The 21,021-nt window shown below is 35.0% G+C and overlaps 1 protein-coding gene across 2 annotated transcripts in view; it reads left to right on the top strand.

Moving 5' to 3' along the window:
• Positions 1 to 21,021, top strand: part of MED13L (mediator complex subunit 13L) — a 246,117-nt gene that overhangs the window by 22,734 nt on the left and 202,362 nt on the right. For both annotated transcript variants that reach the window (XM_084868238.1, XM_084868237.1), the window contains exon 2: positions 12,587 to 12,824. In XM_084868238.1, coding sequence (XP_084724364.1) covers positions 12,587 to 12,824 — 238 coding nt within the window. The remainder of the gene's footprint in view (positions 1 to 12,586; positions 12,825 to 21,021) is intronic.

Raw genomic sequence — 21,021 nt, 5'->3', positions numbered from 1 at the left:
TGATTTCTGTCCACTTATTCTAACAGTTGCTGAGAGGAGGCCTATTGAAATCTCTAATTATAATTCAGGGTTTGTCAATTTCTCCTTTTATATATATCAGTTTTGTTTCATATATTATGAAGTTTTGTTATTAAGTGCCTACACATTTATGATTTATGTCATCTGGAAGAATTGACATTTTTATCATTACAAAACCTTTTTCTTTGTCCCTAGTAATAGTCTTTTAGAGTCAATTTTGATGTTAATCTAGACTCTTAAGCTCTCTTGTAGTTTGTTACATGATATATCTTTTTAAAAATCATGTTACCTTTAACTTGTCTTTATATTTAAAGAGCATTTCATATGGATCTTTTAAAATTTTATCCATTCTGAAAACCAATGTCTTTTAATGATAATAGACTATATTTAACCTAATGATATCGATAAGATTGGATTTAAATCTGCTGTCTTGGCCTTTTCTCTTACCTGTCCCATCTAACTTTTATTCTTTTTTTTTTTTTTTTTCTATTTTCCTGATTGCTTTGGATTATTGGAGTATTTGCTTATGACTCCATTTTATGTTCAAAATTGGCTTATTAGATATAAAGGACTGGTCAAGGGTTTGTAATATGTATCTTTAAATTATCACAGTTTGCCTCCAAGTAGTATTACATTTCTTCATTTAAAAGATTAAAAAACGCTTTAGAACAGTGTACTTCTGTTTTCTCTTTTTGGCCTTCATGCAAGTATTGTTATACATTTTTCTTCTATCTCTACTTTATTATTTTTCCTGTAGTAAGATAATTAGCATTTAAAGAAATGTAAGAAAATGAGAAAACATGTTTTATACTTTTATATTAGCTGTTTCTGGTACTTGTTATTCTGCATAGATCGAGGTTTCCATCAGATATTTCCCTTGTGCTTGAACTGTTCTTAAAGCATTTATTCTAGTTAAATTTATTATAGTGCAGTTCCATTGGCTCCTGTTCATCTTTTTAAAATCTATGTTTTATCTTCGTTTTGAAGGACATTTGTACTTGATCTAGAGTTTTAGATATGGAGATATTTTTATTTCAAATGTGCCATTGTTTTCTAGCTGGCATATTTTCTGATGAGAAGTTTGTTGTAAATATTGTCTTTGTTTCCCCTTATGTCTTTCCATTTTTTACAGCTTTTAAAGTTTTCCCTTGTCCCAGTTTTCAGAAATTTAAATTCATGCATTGGTGTGGTTTGTTGTTTATGCCACTTTGAGTCCACTGAACTCCTTGGTTCTGACATTTATTGTTCTCATGCAATTTGGAGTCACTTTGGCCATTATTCAAAAAATGTTTTTTTTGGTCCTTCCTCTTTCCCCTTTACATTCTGGGACACTAAATACATGTATTTTTTGTGGGTTTTCTTTTTTAAATCTTTCATTTCTGTCCTTGTTAAGTTTTGTGTTTTCCTTTAAATCCTTGACCATACTTACATTCGCTGTTTTAAAATTGTTTTTAATTCTGACTATCATTTCTAAGTTTTTCTTCAATGATTTTTCTCCTGGCCAAGGGTCTTCTTTTGCTGCTTCTTTTGAGTACCTGATATTCTTTTATTGGATGTTGGACATGGTGAATATTATGTTGTTGAATGTCTGCATCTTATTTCTTTAAGGAATTTTTCCCTGGCTGGTGTGGCTCAGTTGGTTGGGTGTAGGCCCATGTGCCAAATGGTCACCTGTGTGATTTCTGATCAGGGCACATGCCCAGGTTGCAGGCTTGGTCCCCGTGGGGTAGGGAAAGCATACAGATTCATGTTTCTCTTTCTCCTCTCCCTCTTCCTTTCTTTCTAAAACAATAAAAAACATATAAAAATAAAAAATTAAGAGTTGAATTTTGTTCTGGCTGGCAGTTAAATTACTTGTAGATGATATTATAGTTTATGAGGCTCAATTATTAGGGTGGGTTAAAGCAGTCTATTGCTAGGCCTAGTTTCCTTTGAGGCATGATTTTTCTGTGATCTCTAATGATTTTTTTTCCCCTCAGACTGATCAGAACTAGATTTGTCTTTCAGCTTTGTGTGAGCTTTTAGAACAGTATCTCTAGCCGTTCTTTGCCTGGCCCCATTGAATTTTATTGTTCGAATGTGCAGTTTAGTATTTAAGAACAGTCTTAAAAAAGAACCCCTATCAGACCTCTGGAACCCTTTTTCTGCATAATTCTCTTCTTTTGGTGATATGCTCTCAAAATTCAGCTGTGTACAGACCCTACATCATTACTCCAGTTGTCTAATAACTGAAAAGTTTTTTGTCTAGTTTCCTGGTTTAGGGTGGAAAGACAATTCTGATACTACTTTTAATTTATATTTTAAATTTCGTATTTGCCTGTGTTTGTTACCCTATCTAGTTCTGGGGCCAGAAAACATTTTCTTATGGAACTAGGAGTAATTATTTCAGGCTTGTGGGTCATACAACCTTAGTTGCAGCTACTTAACTCTGTGGTCATAGCATGGAAACAGCCACAGATAATATGTAAGTAATAGGCATAGTTGTGTATTAATAAAACTTTATTTACAAAAGCAAGTGGCCAGCCTGCAGGCCTTAGTTTACCAATTCCTGAGCTAGTTGACAGATACAAATATTATTAGAATTATGAAATATTATGGTTGGAAGAAGAACCTTTGAGGTTCATATTTCAGTTTTGAAAGGAACCTTATACTAGTAAATCATATTGTTCAACTCTTTGATGTTTGAAGTTACATCTGGTATTGACCAGCTTTTCCACAACCCTCTGTATCTGTGATTTTCAGGAATCTTAGTCAAGTATTCTTTTTTGAGGGAGCTCTTACTATTGTTTTAATGATGAGTTTTTCCATTTGATTCTCTGCTACCACTTGGGTCTGGGCTGAGCAAATCAATTTCATCATCCACATATCAGTCTCATATAATTGAAGATTTTTCAAATTATTAAGAATCTTCTTAACTCTACATTAAATTCACCCAACTTAATTCAACTGTGGCTTTATGCTTTTATTTAATTTTTGCTGCCATGTTTCTTTTCTTGAGAGGATTTGAACATGAAACCATTATAGACTCTAGCAATATGCTTTGCTCAGGTTTCCTTACTCACCTATTCCATCTGTTAATGTGTTGCACTTGAACAAGATTCCTTTCTAAGTATGGAGCTATGAGCTGAAAACCATATTTTCTAATGACTTGATAAGTAAGATCTGTTGTGTAGAATCTAGATACTGTATTTTTATTAATGTAGCATAAGATGGCAGTTACTTTTTTAGTAGTCACTTTATATTGTTTACTTCTGCTGTCAAATAAAAACCTCCTCAGTCCCTCTGCAGAGAGAATTCCTGGCAAACAAACCTCTTACTGTGGAAGAGCTGAGAAGAGCTAGGTGGGAGGGAGCATGCAGCTGGAGTTTTAATAGTCCAAAAAGGGAGAAAGGAAACAAGACAATAGCAACACACTATTTTAACACATCGTAAATAACCTTTTGGCTTTTGTAGCACAATTTATGGGTTACTAAGTTATTCTTAACCTTAGGAATTTGTCTAGAATCAGTCTATATAAAAGGGTGTGAGTTCTCCATGTTAGTAATACCTTTTTGTATGTATTAAATGTATTTTGTTACCACATTTAAAAAAAATAAATCTTTATTCAGATTATTACAAGTGTTCCTTCAGGTTACTTTTCTATTTGTTATTGTCTCTATAATTTCTCAGTGGTTTCTCTTAACTATTTAATAGTTCCTGATTGTCTGTTCATGTTTAGGAATGATGCACTGAAAACTACTTGGAAATTCTGAGTATGTGAGTGGCATTTGTTTACTATGCACTTTGATCTGCAAGGGCTCTTTACTTGGGGAACCTCTGATATCAATATCTTGAGGTCCTTTCTCTTGAGCTGGTCTGATACCCCAGAGAAGACTTCTCCAGACTCCTTTCTGGGGAATGAAATATTGGCTGCCAGCTTTCAGGTTGCTTAGAGGGAGATGGTGGGAAAGGTTTTTGACCTTCATTCTGTACATGATTACCTGATGCACTATTTCTGCTCTGGTTCCCTGCCTTCAGTTATGCCTGCGCCTCCCAGTCCAGACACCCTCAGTTCTTCTGGACCCAGAGAACACTCTTTTTTATCTCTTTAAGAATATTAAATTATTTGCTGGGGTAAGGACAGGCAATGAGCAGGGTACTACAGTTCTGTGTGCCTTCTAAGCAGAATTTCAACCAGTGTTCCTTATTTTATCTCTTCTTTTCAACTGTACCTCTCAGGTACCTGTATTTATAATTCCTGAGGCTGAGATTTTCTGTAAATAAGGTAGTTTCCTTTCGCCACAGAGAGGATTCAGCTTTCCTAAGTATTCTGTGTCTATACCTCTTGAGCATCTGTTTTTTAGCTTTCAAAATCTTGAAATGTTTGATGCTCCTATTTTCTTTCCTACCTACCATTGTGATTTCATAATTTAAGGAAGAAAAAACAACTTTACTGATGTTTTTTTTAGAGGGATTTAAGTGAGAGTAAAAGCAGATGTATGTGTTTACTCTGCTGTCTTTACCTAGAGCTGATTAGTTGTGTTTTAACAGAAGTTTTCTATTATCCTGACTTTTCCCCCCTCCTATGAATTGAGTTGAGAGGTGGCTTAATATGTTTAGTGTATGTTTTCTCTGACCTACTGGAACTGTAATACTATCCCAGGAAGAAGTGAGATGAGGCTTACTTGGAATTTCCTAGCACACTCTGGTGAGCCTCAAATAATCAAATCTGCCTTTTCTACACACCATCTAGAATCCTGCCCAGGATTGATATTAAGCTAATTGCTGATTGATATTAAGCTAGTTTGAGAAATCTTTCAGCTTTCTTGAAAATTCAGATGTCTTCTGGTGACCCTCCTATTCCTGCTGATCATTCTAAGGGTTCACTCTCATTTACAAGTTGCCTTTGTGAGTGGGATGTGATTAGCCTGGGCCAGGAGACTTGACTCATTATAGTATCTAGGTCAACCATATCACTTTACCAGTCAGGAAGCTGAGGTGCCCTGAGATGGAGTAGATTTCCAAATATTATATAGCTAAATGGTTGAAAAAGCAGGACTTGAATCTAGATCTGACCTCCAGCCAGTGTTCTTTCCATGGTAACTATATCCTGGGTTCATTGTTATCAAGGTCTGTTAGTTTGACTCTGTTTCTTGACCTTTGAATACAATTTTGTCTCTGGGGAGCCACATTGCAAGAATAGTATATGCTGTTGGTTACGAGGGATTTGATTGCAATGGGTCAGTACAAATGAATGACCTCCGTTGGGAGAATTTATCAGCTCATTTCCTATGTGTAATAACAAAAGAAGAGGATATTAAGAATCAATATAAGTTTTCTTTAAATACACTCATGCTATTAGAGGGTGCATTTATCCTGACTTTGTTGTAATCTAGTTAATTTGAACTATTCTGAACTGACTGAAGTGGCCTTCTGTTTAGGCTAGGGGAGTCTCTGCCAATTAAATTTAATTTTCTGAGGCCCTCATCTACGTACCTGTACAACACATACTAGCTATTGCTGAGGAAATTTTCTCTAGTCTCTCTTGCTATTAGAATAGTTATTTTCTTGGCTTGTTATACATATTGTCTAAGAACTAGCTTGTATAGATATAGTCTTAGAGTGGTAACATGTAAAAGAAGGCATATAATTATCTCAGTGAAATAAAAATATCTCTTCTATTCATGGGATAGTGTGTGGGCACCCTTATACTAGTTTTCTTAATACCTCAGGAAGACTAAAGAAAGATTTATGAACTTTCTTTAATTAGAAAATATGGCCATGAGCTCTTGTCATTGCTAAATTGAGTTGGTGACAGCTTCTTTGTACTATTTTATAATCCTCTAGAGTTAGTTTTTGCCATTAACCCCATGAAGCAGGATGGTAGAGTGGAAAGAATGTATGCTTTAAATTCAGTTATGCTTTAAATCCATTTATATTTGCGATCTGCCATTTGCTACTTGTATGGTTATGGGAGAATTATTTAACCTTTTTGAGTCCTCATTTCTTTAGTAGTCAGTGAAGTTTTATAAACTATATATGAAGATCCTAGTATGGTAACTCATAATAGGAATTATTTCTTAAGATTATAATATGGTGCCTGTATTAGCACATTATGGACAGATCACGAGAATTTTTGCTTCATATTACACAGTTTACAAAGTATCATTCTTTAAAAAGACATTAGCTTGTAAGAACATGTAATAGATAACTTCAAAATGCAATGAGTGTTTAATTTTAAAGCATGCCTTTAACATTGATGTAAAAATGTTTTTTTTACTCGTTCAATAGAAACATACCTGGCCACTGGGTAAAGCTAGCAATAAAACTACTGCTCCGCAGTGTGTTAACTTGGCAATAAATAAGTGATGGTTATGATTATTAATATATGTATATTATACACACACACACACAAACACACACACACACACACACATATACACACACACACACTGTTTTGTTTTTTTGATTTTACATTTTAGACACCATGTAATTTTAAAGTTAAAATATAATTATGGGTTGTTCACCTTTGACAATGATAAATATTGCATTTTTGGGATATTCTGCATCTAGAAATATTTTAATTATAAATGCTTTATAATTTTGAATTTATAATTTTGAAATATTTTAATTATAAATGCTTTATAATTTTGAAATTATCAAAGGATTTTGAGTCTTGGAGTTACACATTTGTCAGAAATTGGGTCAACAGAATTTTGTGTTGAATTGATATTTAAAAAAATATATTTTTGTTGATTTCAGAGAGGAAGGGAGAGAGAAATAGAAACATCAGTGATGAGAGAGAATCATTGATTGGCTGCCTCCTGCAGGTCCCCTACTGGGGATCTAGCCTGCAACCCAGTTATGTGTCCTTTGACTGGAATCAAACCCGGATTCTTCAGTCTGCAGGCTGATGCTCTGTCCACTGAGCCAAAACATCTAGGGCAAATTGATTTTTAAGTATAAACATGATCATAATATACTAGAGGCCCGGTGCATGAAATTTGTGCACGGGGCCGAGGCGGGGGGAGGGGGTGTGTGTGTGTGTCCCTCAGCCCAGATTACACCCTCTCCAGTCTGGGACTAAACGGGCAGTCGGACATCCCTCTCACAATCCAGGACTGCTGGCTCCCAACTGCTCGCCTGCCTGCCTTCCTGATTGCCCCTAACCGCTTCTGCCTGCCTCTTAACCACTCCCATGCCAGCTTGATTGATGTCTAACTGCTCCCCTGCTAGCCTGTTTGCTCCCGACTTCCCTCCTCTGCTGGCCTGGTCACCCCTAACTGCCCTCCCCTGCAGGGTTGATCACCTCCAACTGCCCTCCCTTGCAGGCCTGGTGCCTCCCAACTGCCCTCCCCTGCTGGCCATCTTGTGGTGGCCATCTTGTGTCCACATGGGGGCAGGATCTTTGACCACATAGGGGCAGCTATCTTGATCTTGTGTGTTTGTTGAAGTGATGGTCAATCTGCATGTTACTCTTTTATTAGATAGGATAGAGGCCTAGTGCATGGGTGGGGACCAGCTGGTTTGCCCTGAATGGTGTCTTGGGTCAGAGTGGGGTTCCTTTGGGGCATGGAGCGGCCTGGGTGAGGGGCCTGTGGTGGTTTGCAGGCCAGCCATGCCCGCTGGTGACCCAAGTGGAGGCCCTGGTATCTGGAATTTATTTACCTTCTATAGTTGAAACTTTGTAGCCTGGAGCGGAGCCAAGCCTCCTGCTCTGTCTGTGGTTGCTGCCATTTCTGTTTGGATTTGTTTACCTTCTATAATTGAAACTTTGTGTTCTTGAGTAGAGGCCTGGGCCCACCAAGAGTGTGTGGAAAGTGTGGCTTCCTCTGTTGCCAGGGAAACCCAAGCCTCCCTTTGGTAGCCATCTTGGTTGGGTTTATTTGCATACTCGCTCTGATTGGCTGGTGGGTGTGGCTTGTGGGAGTAGTGGAGTGTTGGTTAATTTGCATGTTACTCTTTTATTAGGTAGGATGAGAACATACTTTAGTTAAATTGAATGTAAGTATCCATCATAGGAACTTTTTTTTTTTTTTTGGATAAATTTCAGTAGCACTAAATTGTGTCTCCTTTTATCAACATTAATTCAAAGTTAAAAGGTAAGTCTTTGGACATTCATTTTATACCTAGTTATCTCTGTTAGGCTTGAATGGCAGTTCATTGTTATGTTTTCCAATGAACTAGAATAATCATATTTAATTTTAGCTTTAAGTTAAAGGAACTAATTGTTTAAAAATAATCAGGCATTTTTTAGTTATTTTGTCTGAATTAGTTATGAAGTAGTTAAGTTTGTAGCCTTGATGTTATGTCACTTGCATTTGTGTTATATCAGTTGCTAGTACAACTCTACAAAGAGTATAGAGCAGGTGGCGGCAGCTTTCCTTTACCACTGAGACCACAGAAGCACTGATCGGAAGTTAGTGGAAGTGCTAGGATTAGGAAACCATTCTCCCGAATCAAGGTCAAATTATTCTAGTGAGTAAATTGCTGTTCATAGATTTTCTTGGGGACTGACTCACCTGATATTTAAATTTCTGATAAAATTTTTAAATCTCACCAGTGGATAGGTTTATTGATTTTAGAGGAAGGGAATGGCAGGGGATCAGGGAGAGAGACAAAAGAGAGAGAGAGAGAGAGAGAGAGAGAGAGAGAGAGAGAGAGAGAGAGAGAGGGAGAGAGAGAATGAGAATATAACTGATGTGAGAAAGAGAAACATCTATCTGTTGTCTCCTGTATGTAGCCCACTGGAAATCCAAACTGCACCTTAGGTATGTGCCCAGACTGGAAATGGAATCTGCAGCCCTTTGGCTCTTAACCAACTTAGCCACCTGGGCAGGGAGGGCTCTGCTGTATCTTAATTTTCTAACCTTTTGGATACGGTTAATGTAAGTATTAGTATTTTTATTTGTTGGTATCCTTTTATTCTTCCTCTTCTTTCCTCTTCCTTCACTTCCCCCATCCTTAGGCACAGAACACTAATAGGTAATAAGAAAAATTAGCCTTTTAATTAACTTTTCTGGTTTCAGCTGCCCCTTTTTAATCTTTTTCTTTAGTTTTGTTTTTTTCCCCCTTTAAAATTGATATTAGGCTTTCTGATATAAACATACACACACATACACAGCTTTTGCTTGAAGAAACAAAGGATCTTAAATGACAGAAAACACACAAAGGATATGAATAGTTGACTCAAGGAGAAATAGTCCTGTTACTATTAGTAATGATAATAGTATCATTTATATTTTTTTGCCATATGCCAGGTACTGTTCCCAAGTGTTTTATATGCTTACCAACTCATTTAATAAGCGGTAATTACTATTACCTTCATTTTTCTAGTGAGGCAACAAAGGTTACGTAACTTGCTAGGCCCTTGCTACTTATAGACAACTCATCAGTACAGAGCTGGGATTCAAACCATGGAGTGCTGGTCCAGAGTTATACTTTTGATCAAATAAATTATAATGATTTCTCATAAGTAGAACTAGGACTACAAATTAATACAAGAATATATCATTCTATTAAATGGACAGTTATTTTAAAATATATGCAATTTTGGGACAGGTTATTTATATTGGTGGGACTATTTTTTTTAAAATATATTTTTTATTGATTTTATACAGAGAGGAAGGGAGAGAGACAGAGAGTCAGAAACATCGATGAGAGAGAGAGCCATCGATCAGCTGCCTCTTGCACACCCCCTTCTGGGGATATGCCTGCAACTAAGGCACATGCCCTTGACTGGAATCGAACCCGGGACCCTTCAGTCCCCAAGCCGACGCTCTATCCATTGAGCCAAACCGGTCCCGGCTGGTGGGGACTATTAATTGAAAAGCAATATGGTAGCACTCATCTAAGAGCCTTAAAATATTTGTAGCCTTTGACTGGTAAATCTAGCCATCTCTCCTAAGGAAATAATCAAGAAAATATAAGTGTTCAAAGATGTTCACCAGTTATTCTACCATAATAAAAGGCTAATATGCAAAATGACTGAACAACAAAATGACTGGTTATGATGATGTGCACTGACCACTAGGAAACAGACCCTCAATGCAGGAGCTGCCCCCTGGTGGTCAGAGTGCTCCCACGGGGGGAGCACCACTCAGTCAGAAGACAGGCTCATGAGTGGCGAGCACAGAGGGGGTGGCAGGAGCCTTTCCCGCCTCCGCAGCAGTTGGACATCCCCTGAGGGCTCTGGGGCGGTGAGAGGGCACAGGCCGGGCTGAGGGACCGTCCCGAGTGCACATCACCGTGACCAGTCATGCGCCGGGCTTCTAGTAATAATTATAATAGCGGAAAAAATGAAAGATTGACCAGTTGTTATGGAATAATTTGTTTTTCCCTCCAAAAGTGACTAGAATATTATGCAAACATTAAAATTGTTTTTTGAAGAATAATTCATAATATATAAAAATATTTATAACAAATGGAAAAGCATGATATAAAACCATGCAGTATGGTCCAAATTAAAAAATGTATATATTTAAAAAAAAACAAAAACCCCAAACCAGGTAGAACATAGAATAGGATGCTTATAATTATTTTTAATGTGATTATGGAAAACATTTGTTTCCGGTACAATTAGTTTCCCTTTTGTTTCTATTATTATTTTTTATTTTTAATATATTTTATTGATTTCAGAGATTAAGGGAGAGGGAGAAAGAGATAGAAGCATCAGTGATGAGAGACAATCATTGATTGGCTGACTCCTGCACGCCCCACACTGGGGTTCCAGGCCGCGACCAAGGCATGTGCTCTGAACAGGAATCGAACCAGTAACCTTTTGGTTCATAGGTAGATATTCAGCTGCTGAGCATGCTGGCCAGGCTATTTATATTATTTATTTCTTTAGTGAACTTTCTGCATTGGCAATGTAGTACTTTTATAGTCAAAGGAAACCAGGTGGCATAAACGAATGCCTAACTGATGCCAATACCAGCTTTTACTGAAAATATTCACTAAAGATTAGATTTGCATGTCTCATAGTGTAAAAGGATAGGTTTCTGAGCTTCAGTTTTAGTTTGGAATTATTATTTTTGGAACCATGCTTGTTTTTGAAGTGGAGGTTTTTTGTATCAAAGAAAATTGAATTTTTTTCTTAAATATATTCATTATAGTGATTGATTGTTTCAGTACTAAATTTGTTTCGGTTATGTTAATAGAAGAAATAGTTATTATTCTGCCCTGAGGTACTTGTCCTTTGAATAACAACTTGTTGACAAAAGTTATTGGCTTGGTGGTGGTGGTGCTTGGGGAGAAGGAAGGGGCACATGAACTGCTCGGTATAGAATGATGAATTAATTTTACTGTCAGTTTTGCATACATAGTTATAGTTTGTAACTATATAAGTAAGGAATTAAATTTTAGTTTGTTTTGAAACATCTTTGAAGTTTAGTTCCTTAAAGCTAAACTTTAACAAATTTTTAAAAGTACAAATCTAGCCCTGAACAGTTTGGCTCAGTGGATAGAGCGTCAGCCTGTGGACTGAAGGGTCCCAGGTTGGATTCCGGTCAGGGGCATGTACCTTGGTTGCAGGCACATTCCCAGTAGGGGGTGTGCAGGAGGCAGCTGATCGGGTTCTCTTTCATCGATGTTTCTAACTCTCTATCCCTCTTCCTTCCTCTCTGTAAAAAATCAATAAAATATATTTTAAAAAATACAAATTTATATAATGGAACAAAGATACAGATTCTGCTGTCAGCTGTTTTTGTAAGTTCTTATGTTTTAAAACACAGAAAAGGTCAAACTACATTAGGTAATTGTTGTAGAAACACACTTTCCTGTGTGCTATATGTTAAATAACATGAATAAATTGTTGATAACTTTTCATTGGTTGTATTAGCTTATTTTTCATAATGAAACACTGTGGTACTGATTCAAACTGTTTTCTTGATTGAAAGGACTTTGAAATGTAATTTCTGGATGAGAAGAAATTGAGGAAATTCTTGGAAAGAAATTACTTAAATTTTGCACTTATTTTTCAATTTCTTACCTGATTTAGAAATGCAATTAATGAATCAACTAAGGAAGAATAATGCAGAAAGTAGTTTTATATAGAGAGACTTTATAGTACATATTTAGATAAAAATGACTTAACAGAAAATAATGATTATCTTTTGATTATAGTTTGCTTTTAATATAAAGAACTAGGTATAAATCTTGATAGGAATAAATGAATAGTTTTCCCTTTTAAAAGGTTTGACATACAGCCGAAACCGGTTTGGCTCAGTGGTAGAGCGTCGGTCTGCGGACTGAAAGGTCCCGGGTTTGATTCCGGTCAAGGGCATGTTCGTTGGCTATGGGCACATCCCCGGTAGGGGTTGTGCAGGAGGCGGCTGGTCGATGTTTCTCTCTCATAGTCGTTTCTAGCGCTCTATCTCTTTCCCTTCCTCTCTGAAAAAAATTAATAAAATATATTAAAAAAATAAATAAATAAAAGGTTTGACATACATTTTCAGTGGGAAATATATTATGATTAAGTGCTGTATATTTACCAAATTTGCTTATCTGTATAGATGCCTGTTTTCAGTGTTTTGCAACTAAAAAAAAAAAAATCTAATTTGTTGTAATTAATTGTCTTGTCTTTTTGCAGGCTGAACTCACGGGAATCAAATGGCGTAGGTACAATTTTGGAGGGCACGGGGACTGTGGACCCATAATTTCAGCCCCAGCCCAAGATGATCCAATCCTGTTAAGTTTCATCCGCTGTCTGCAAGCCAACTTGCTATGCGTATGGCGTCGTGATGTCAAACCAGATTGCAAAGAATTATGGATATTCTGGTGGGGAGATGAACCCAACTTAGTGGGCGTAATACATCATGAACTGCAAGGTAAGGCTTTTTGTTTTTTCTTAAAAATTAAATGCATCGTGTCTCTTTTGAACAGTGATAAATTCCAAAGAGGTTATTAATACTTGCTGAGAAGAAAAATCTTCATGTTTAATGGGTGTGTCTCTCAGAGGGAAATCCTCACTCTCACCGGCCTCCTCCTCACTCCCTTTTTGTCTATTTTTCAAATTCTATTGTCCTTCCCCAGCTTTACTGGGAATCAGAAGCTTGTGAGCCACTATTATTAAAGAAGAGCTTTGTGTCTTCTGGATGTGTTGAGTTGGAAATTCACTGTGTAAAAAATATTTTTATTGATTTCAGAGAGGAAAGGAGGGGGAGAGAGAAATAGAAACATCAGTGATAAGAATCACAGATCATCTGCCTCCTACTTGCCCCCACAAGGACTGTGCCCACAACCAGGAATCAAACCATGACCTTCTGGTTCACAGGTCGATGATCAATCTCTGATCCTGCCCAGGTGGGCAAAATCAACTGTTGTACAAAGACAGTGAATTATAATTGGCAAGTCTGAAATGAACAGTTGTTTTTCTTGGACTGTAGCTGTGTGATTATTGCCAGCAGAACTCTGGTGGAAAATTATAAAATGATAATGGAATCTTAGTGCAAGCTTTATTGGACAAAATTATGAGAAGACATTGGCTAGTTTTTTGAAGAAATATTAATATAAATGATCTGGTCTGCTTTTGGTGCAGCAACTTTTCTTTTGTTTTACTCATGCATTTTATGTAATTAGGTGATTCCAGGAAATATTTGTCTCAATGTTTCCTGATTTTTAATTTCAGATTACATCTGATACCTAGAAACTGAATTATTGTAAGAGTTTCATTATTCTAAGCTCTGCATTTTGTATCTACCACAGACTTATAATTAGAGGAAATTTTATCAATATTTTTGATTTTCTGATAAAAGTTTTTGCCTCTTTACCCAAATGTTTCTATCTAGTGCACTAAGGAATTTTTCTAAATCAAAACTGATTCTGATCTTTAGTTAGGGTAGAGCATTAACTCTTTTTGCCTCACTCTCTTAGGGCCACCTTTTCTGTCCAAACTACTCTATATTTTAGTAATTTGTGGTTGAAACATTTTAGATAGTGTTTGAAATGTTTTGTTAGTTGACATGTTTATTTTTTTAAAAGAAAGGAGTAAAACTAACTTTAATGTATATTGAGAGTTTATCCTAAAGTTTCTCAAGTTGCCTGAATGATTTCCTGGTAACTTTTGCTTGATACCTTCCTAGCTTTTTAATGAAGTCACTCTTATCTGTGATATCTCCTGCCACAACAGCCAGAGGGCAGTAAACCACAGAGGACTAATTGAGCTGTTTACCTTATGGTCCATTTGTCTATACAACTCAAACCCTTTCTCCCCATTTTTTTTTTTTTTTAGAGTACTTGCATATAAATATAAGAACTCTTTCTAATTAAGATTGCTAACTTAGATGCTTAATCAGCAAAATCTCAGAACTAATTTATAGCTCAGAACTATTTCATGTAGTTAGCAGTGAACTCAGATAAAATTACTTTTTTAACACCTGGATTTCATTGATCAGAATTTTAAAAATAAGAAACCTCCTAGAAAATACTTCTAAAACTTATATCTATTCATTTAAATATCAAAACATATATTTTTGTTGCTTCAATATTTTTTATATATGTAGTAGAGCCACAAAACATTTTTGTTTTAGTTTTTCTCACCTTTATTTTTTATGATTCTCTTCTGACTTAATCTCCTTCAATTTCTCCACTCCACACTGATCCTTTATGTTTTAACTTTTCGGTCTGGTCTCTATTTGTTAAGCAGCGTAAATTATCATCTTATAATGATGATGAAACAAAACCCAACTGTCTATTAGACATATTTAGTTGATGTATAAAGTTATTTATTCATTTCATACCAACAAAGCACATGATCACCATTCTTAGAAATAACTTATTGTGTTATTTCTCATGGACTTTGTATGTTACTGAGTTAACAAAGTGATGTAGGTTATTTAAATTTTTTATAGTTGCCTTAGATTACATATGTAGATTCATTAATGTATTAAGTATCTTTGTGGTTAAGAATTAAGCAAAGATTAACTTTAAATTGTTTTTTTTTTTTAATAAACTACATAAATAATACATTTTAATTAGGGAATTAGGGAAACAGAACTACAAATGAAGAGAACAAAGAAACAAAACCTAAAGTCTAGACCAGTTTTAATATTTGGTGTTTTTATGTATAAATGAAATTGGTATCATACTGTTTTGTAATTCAGTTCTTTTCCTTAACAGTATATTGTGAATGTTTTCTCATGAGAATAATTTATTTTTATCTTCTTTCCTATTGAGTCCAAAAACTGTGTGAAGTGTTTATTCCTTTCTGAGCCACCAGGAAAGTATTACAGTGATGGAATAGTCATAACTTCGTTAAGTACATCTACTCTTTTTAATGTTGAATTTGTGAAAGTTATTTGATTAAAGCATATGAAGCGTCTAATTTTGTAGATAAAGTGGTTAAAAAGGGTAATTTAAAATGGTTCAACATAATATTAGAGAATATTTGAAACTTAATTAAGAAAAATTAATGGCATAAAGACAACCTTGTTTTAAGTGAGGAAGAATATGACAAGTAGAGCAATCATGAAAAATAATGAAGGATACGAAGGGAACATTTTAATTGCTATTCATAAAATTGAGTTTTTTTTGCATCTATTTCATTCTCTACTAATATGTATGAATCATTTCATTTTGTGTAAAATAACTTTTGGCAGAACCCTGTTAACATTAAACATGATAGTACTATTATATTTGCAACATTTTCTTTTTATAGGGCCTTCTTACTTACTGTTTCTTAAAGTGTGTTTTGACTGTGTTATTAGGTATTTCATTTTGTCTTTATGGTATACCCATGTAGGATATCACTAAGAAACCTGACGGTAAAATATAATACCAAAACAGTCATCTTAAATGTAAATATATAAAGAAGTCCTATAGAGAATAATCCTATGGATACACAAATGAGTTAGTTTTATAATATTAGAATTTTTGTTTAAATGCTTGAAATATCTGTATAAAATAGTCTGAGAGAAGACAAACACATCTATAGCCTGTCCCTATTACTTATTGCTATTTATATTGTACTAGAGGCCTGGTGAATGGATTTGTGCACTGGTGGGGTCCCTCGGCCTAGTCTGCAAACATCCCCCGAAGGGGTCCTGGATTGCAGGAAGGCACAGGCCAGCCCGAGGGACCCCACTAGTGCACGATTGGGGCAGAGGAGGGACTGCAGAGGGCTCCAGGGTATGTCTGGCCCATCTTGCCCAATCCCTATCAGCTTTACCCCAGCAGCAAGCTAACCTACTGGTCGGAGCACGTCATAGTGACTGGTCCAACAGTGGACACTTAGCATATTAGGCTTTTATTATATAGGATAGCCGAGTGGTACATAGAATGGGCTTGGATTTGAATTGTTACTAGCTGTGTATTCTTGGCCAAATTATTTATCTTAATGTGGTAGCTTCCTCATTGTAAGTTGGGTTATAAGGATAAAAAAGTTAAAGTACTTAAAATAGCACAGAGAATAATCAGGAATTGTAACATTACTGCTGGTACTACAAGGACAGTTGACTCATACATCAAAATTAAAGCATTTTGTTTTTTTTATACAATTGTTTTGTTCTGTATAACATTCAATGTTCGTCAAATATTGATTTTTAAAGTATACTTTTAGGTTGAAGTAATCATTTTTGAGTTTTGAATTTTACTGTTTGAGTGGAATAACTGGAAATAGTAAAGTGCCTAAGGCATTAAAGATAACCCCCGCTCATATGCAATTTGTCTGGATTTAAACTGTAAATAAAATTTTCTAATAAATCTTAAGTTGTGTTACAAAGAGGTCAGAACTTAAGATTTGATTTTCTTGGTTACCTGTAAGGTAGATTTGTACCTTTTCTGCCTTCTCCACATAGTGATACTGAAGCAGGGAATTGGCTGAACATGTTTTTCCTTGTGTCATCCATGAGTATTTTATCAGTGGCTCCCAATTGGTTTGATATAATCTCTTCTCTTGATAAGCTAATAATATAAAAATGGTATAAGACAAGCACACAAATATCTGTATGCAGAGAACACTGTAACTCGTACAGCAAAGAGAAATATAGTAGATTGACTACTTGCCAAATGGGCAGACACTCAATTCCAGATCTATTATAATGCACAAGTGTTCCATAAACTTACAACAACAACACCGTGAGTCTTAGTGCCAAAATTGATAACCTTTTTGGTTTCTGGGTTGCCTATTTAACCTCTATTAGGCAAAAGCTGTGATAAGTTCTGGGTATGTAAAGTGAGTTCTTATCTTTAAGGAGCTCACAGTCTTACTTGTATATGAATGAATCCTTAATTGTGATGCAGTGGAGTAAGCTATGCAGTGGAGTAAGCTATAAATCATTAAGCATGGATTCTGCATAATCATGAGATTCAACCTTGGGGAACAAAGGGTAGGGAGATGATTGGGAAGCCCAGAGTTGGTGAGGCTTGCAGGTTAGGTAGAGGTTGTCTAGGTTGGGGTAGAACTCCTAGTCAGGGGAAGTTGCCTTACAAAGAGCCTGTGGGCAGTGAACAGATTGTGGGGAGAGCAGGCTGCCCAGAGCTGGGGGTATGACTGAAATAATCAGGGAGACTGAAAGCCTGGGAAGGCGTGGGGGGCGCAGTGTGGAGTACACTGAAGCAAGGGTCAGGAATTTGGACTTGATTTGATAAATTTTGAGGAATTGTAGGTCTCTGATCAGAAAAATAAAGTATTAGGTGGATCATACACTAGATGAGTATGAGCAGGAAGACCTTAGTATTGTAATAAATTATTTTATTCTAAGTTGAACTATGAAGTTAAATATTCTGTTTAGTTTAGGATGCAGATTTATTTAAATTTAAAAATACCAGTGATTATGTACTGAATAATCTTTGCAATTTTATTTTACTTCTTTCTTGACTAAATTCTTCTCCACATTTTTAATTTGAATTTTAGAGATGAATATAGTATGCTAAATTGACTTCTCATCAACCAAACATAGTCATTTTATTATAAACACAATCTTTTGGCCATTTCATTGCCTATTAGTCAGTGGTAGGAAAGATATGCAATCTTGAAACCCCAAAATATTACAAAGAGCAAGTACAGACTCCTAGGGACTGCCAGTGGCTTGACCCAAATCATTAAGAGTCCCCAGCTTAGGAAAGTATCGTATAGAGTCTAGTATGTACTTAGTAGTGTTTGTTGTATGAATGAAACCTGTCTTATATAGTTCTAGTACAATATAACTCCTAGAGGTTGACTTATAAAAATACTTAACATTTTAAATGATCTGATAATGTGAGAAGATTGAAACCTACTTAAAATTGGCATTATTTGTTTTTAATTCCCAAGGAGGTAAAAAAAAAAAATCCATTTTATTTTGAGTATGTTCTATAAAGAAAATTAGCTATAAATGTGCAATTTTATTTTAAAATTATGTGCTATCCCTTTTCATTTTAAAAGAAATTACTTATTTGAGGGGGGTGGAAAAGAGAGAGAGAGAAAGAGAAACATTGATTGGTTGTTCTATTTATTTATGCATTCCTTGGTTGATGCTTATATGTACCCTGACCAGAAATCAAACCCGAAACCTTGGCGTATAGGGATATGCTCCAACCAACTAAGCTACCCAGCCAGGGTTCCCTTTTCATTTTGATTAAAACAATTGAAAATTATAATGGGAAGATATCTATCCACTTCTAAAGAATGATTGTCCAATATTATTATTAGAAATCTTAGGAAACAGCTTTTCTGTCAGTGTAGGGGCAAAATGCCCAGTGGTAAATGGTAGCTAGGTCTAAATAGTTTATAAAGTAAGTGTTCCTTCTTTTTACTGGGATCTAAATTATTCAAGTCTTGATATAAAATTTCTGATTTTTAAAGTAACTTTTATGTTCTATTTTCTGTGTTTAGTTAGAAAAAATTATTTTGCTAAAGTTATACAATTAGTATGATGATTACCCAAATGATTGTAGTGCATTGTACTGAAATATTAGATTTAGTAGAAAATTGCAAATTATACCTTTAAAAGAGAAATGAAATAAATACTAAGACTTTGGTAAACAGTAAATTTATATTGTAAAATTATGCTAAGATCATAGTGATTTCAGAATTTTTTCATAGGAAGAATAAAAAAAAGATCTAATGGATTACTTATTAACCAATATTATCCCAATACATTCAATAAAAAATAACACCTAGAAAAAAGATCTAATGGATTAGATGGAATAATTAAGCTAAATGTGCTTAAAATCAAGAGAACAAGCTAAAGTCTAACTTTTGAATGTAAATAAAATCGATGTGTTACCACAGGCAACTTACTGAACCATGTAATTAGTTTTTTTCTATGAAAAATGAGACATTTATATTGAGATTGTGGTGAAATAGCATGTAAAGGGCTTATGGTCTAATAAAATGAAAATTAAACAGTTGGTAAAAAATTATAATTTAAAGGTTGTTGCTTTAGGGAAGTGTTAAATCTAATCAGCTGATTGATGGGAGGCATTTATGTTTTGGTACGCATAGGTATTATGGTTTAATATTTTTGCATTGATATAAAGTCATCTACATGTATAAAGTAAACCCGAGTAAAACCCCCAGCAATGGAATAAATAGTGTTGAAAATTAAACTAAATTTAGGTAATCAGCTATTTGTTTTTACCCCCTTGATATTTAAATAAAATGTTAGTGATAAACATTGTAACTGAAATCTAAGTATTTAGCCTAGCAATTTTAGGGATAGCCTGTTTGATTCTTTTTTCCTTTGTTTGTGTATATTTTATTTTCAAATCTTGTTCTTTAATAGATATCTTTAAGATTCAGAAGAAATTTCTGTACATGAAAGTAGTATATAGATTTATTTGCCCAGTAAAACAATTTCTTTGTTTTATCTCATTCAAGGAGGTTGATGTAAGAATCTGAATATGGTAAATTGGAGAAAACCTTTAGGTATTCGTAAAATTTAAGGGCCTAATTAATCCTAGAAAATATATGTTTGAACATTAAAAGTGAATGTGGTAGCGATATAAATTTGCATATACCGAGGAAAACACCTTTTGCTTCAAAATTTACAAGCAAGTTTATTGCTGACATATTCAGATGGTATCAGATCAGTCTTATTGTTTAGAGTTTTTTTTTATTATTATTATTATTATTATTATTATTATTATTATATAGGAGGTGAAATAAAAAGTCCCTAAAATAAAACTTGGATTTTTAAGAAAGGAAGAAGGTTGGAATGTTCTTTGTGGGCTGTCATTGAAAGGACTCAGTGAGTGTCCTCTCCCATTTATACTGTTGTCATTAGCATAGCCAAGGGGAAACGGAAGCTTAGGAAAAGACCATGTAAACTTAGTGCACTGACCAGGAATTTAACCTTGACCTCTTGATTTCTGGGTGCATGCCCAATAACAGAGCCATACCAGCCAGGCTTAAATTCTTTTTAAAAAATATTTTAATGCTAGAAACACCTAAGTATGCTTCTTCCCCCCTCTCCCAAAAGATCCCAACAATTTAGAAATTTGTTTTAATCACTAGAGAATTATGAAAATAGGATTCTGTTACTTTTAAGTATTTCATTACTGAGCTTCTGTCCTGATGTTACCTGAAGAGATTTTCATTGAATATCATTATGGCAAGTAAGTGTTCGATAATTTTCTTTAAAGCTCTATCTATGTAAATATTTTTGAACAATTTTCCACAAGTACTGGGCCACATACCTATTTCTTATAAGCCTGACATTGATAAAATAGATTCTTTCTGTAATTGGGTCTTGTTTTGATTCCTGGCTCTTTCAGATTGTGATTTGTCAGTGAATTCAACAGAATAAGCATTATCCTCTTGAGGCCCATCTAGGATTGAACTAAAGGGTTTTCACAATATCCACATGATCACAATTACTTCTTTTTGTATGTGCTGTGATAGTGCAACTGAATATGAGCTGGTTGCCAGCTTGTTGTGGTAGAATAATACCCTGCAGTTTGTAGTTAATCATGCAGCAGAATTAGTTTGATTTTAAAAAATAATAAGATAAAAATTGGGTAAAGATGATATGTTTTTGTGTTGGAAAGATTTTTGTGTACATTGGTAAAATGAAGGTTAGAGTGATCACAAATCTGTTATAATTT

The sequence above is a fragment of the Pipistrellus hanaki genome, assembly GCF_964339955.1.
Source record: "Pipistrellus hanaki genome assembly, chromosome: 19".
Classification (NCBI taxonomy): Eukaryota; Metazoa; Chordata; class Mammalia; order Chiroptera; family Vespertilionidae; genus Pipistrellus; species Pipistrellus hanaki.
This window is presented reverse-complemented; position numbering and strand designations above follow the sequence as displayed.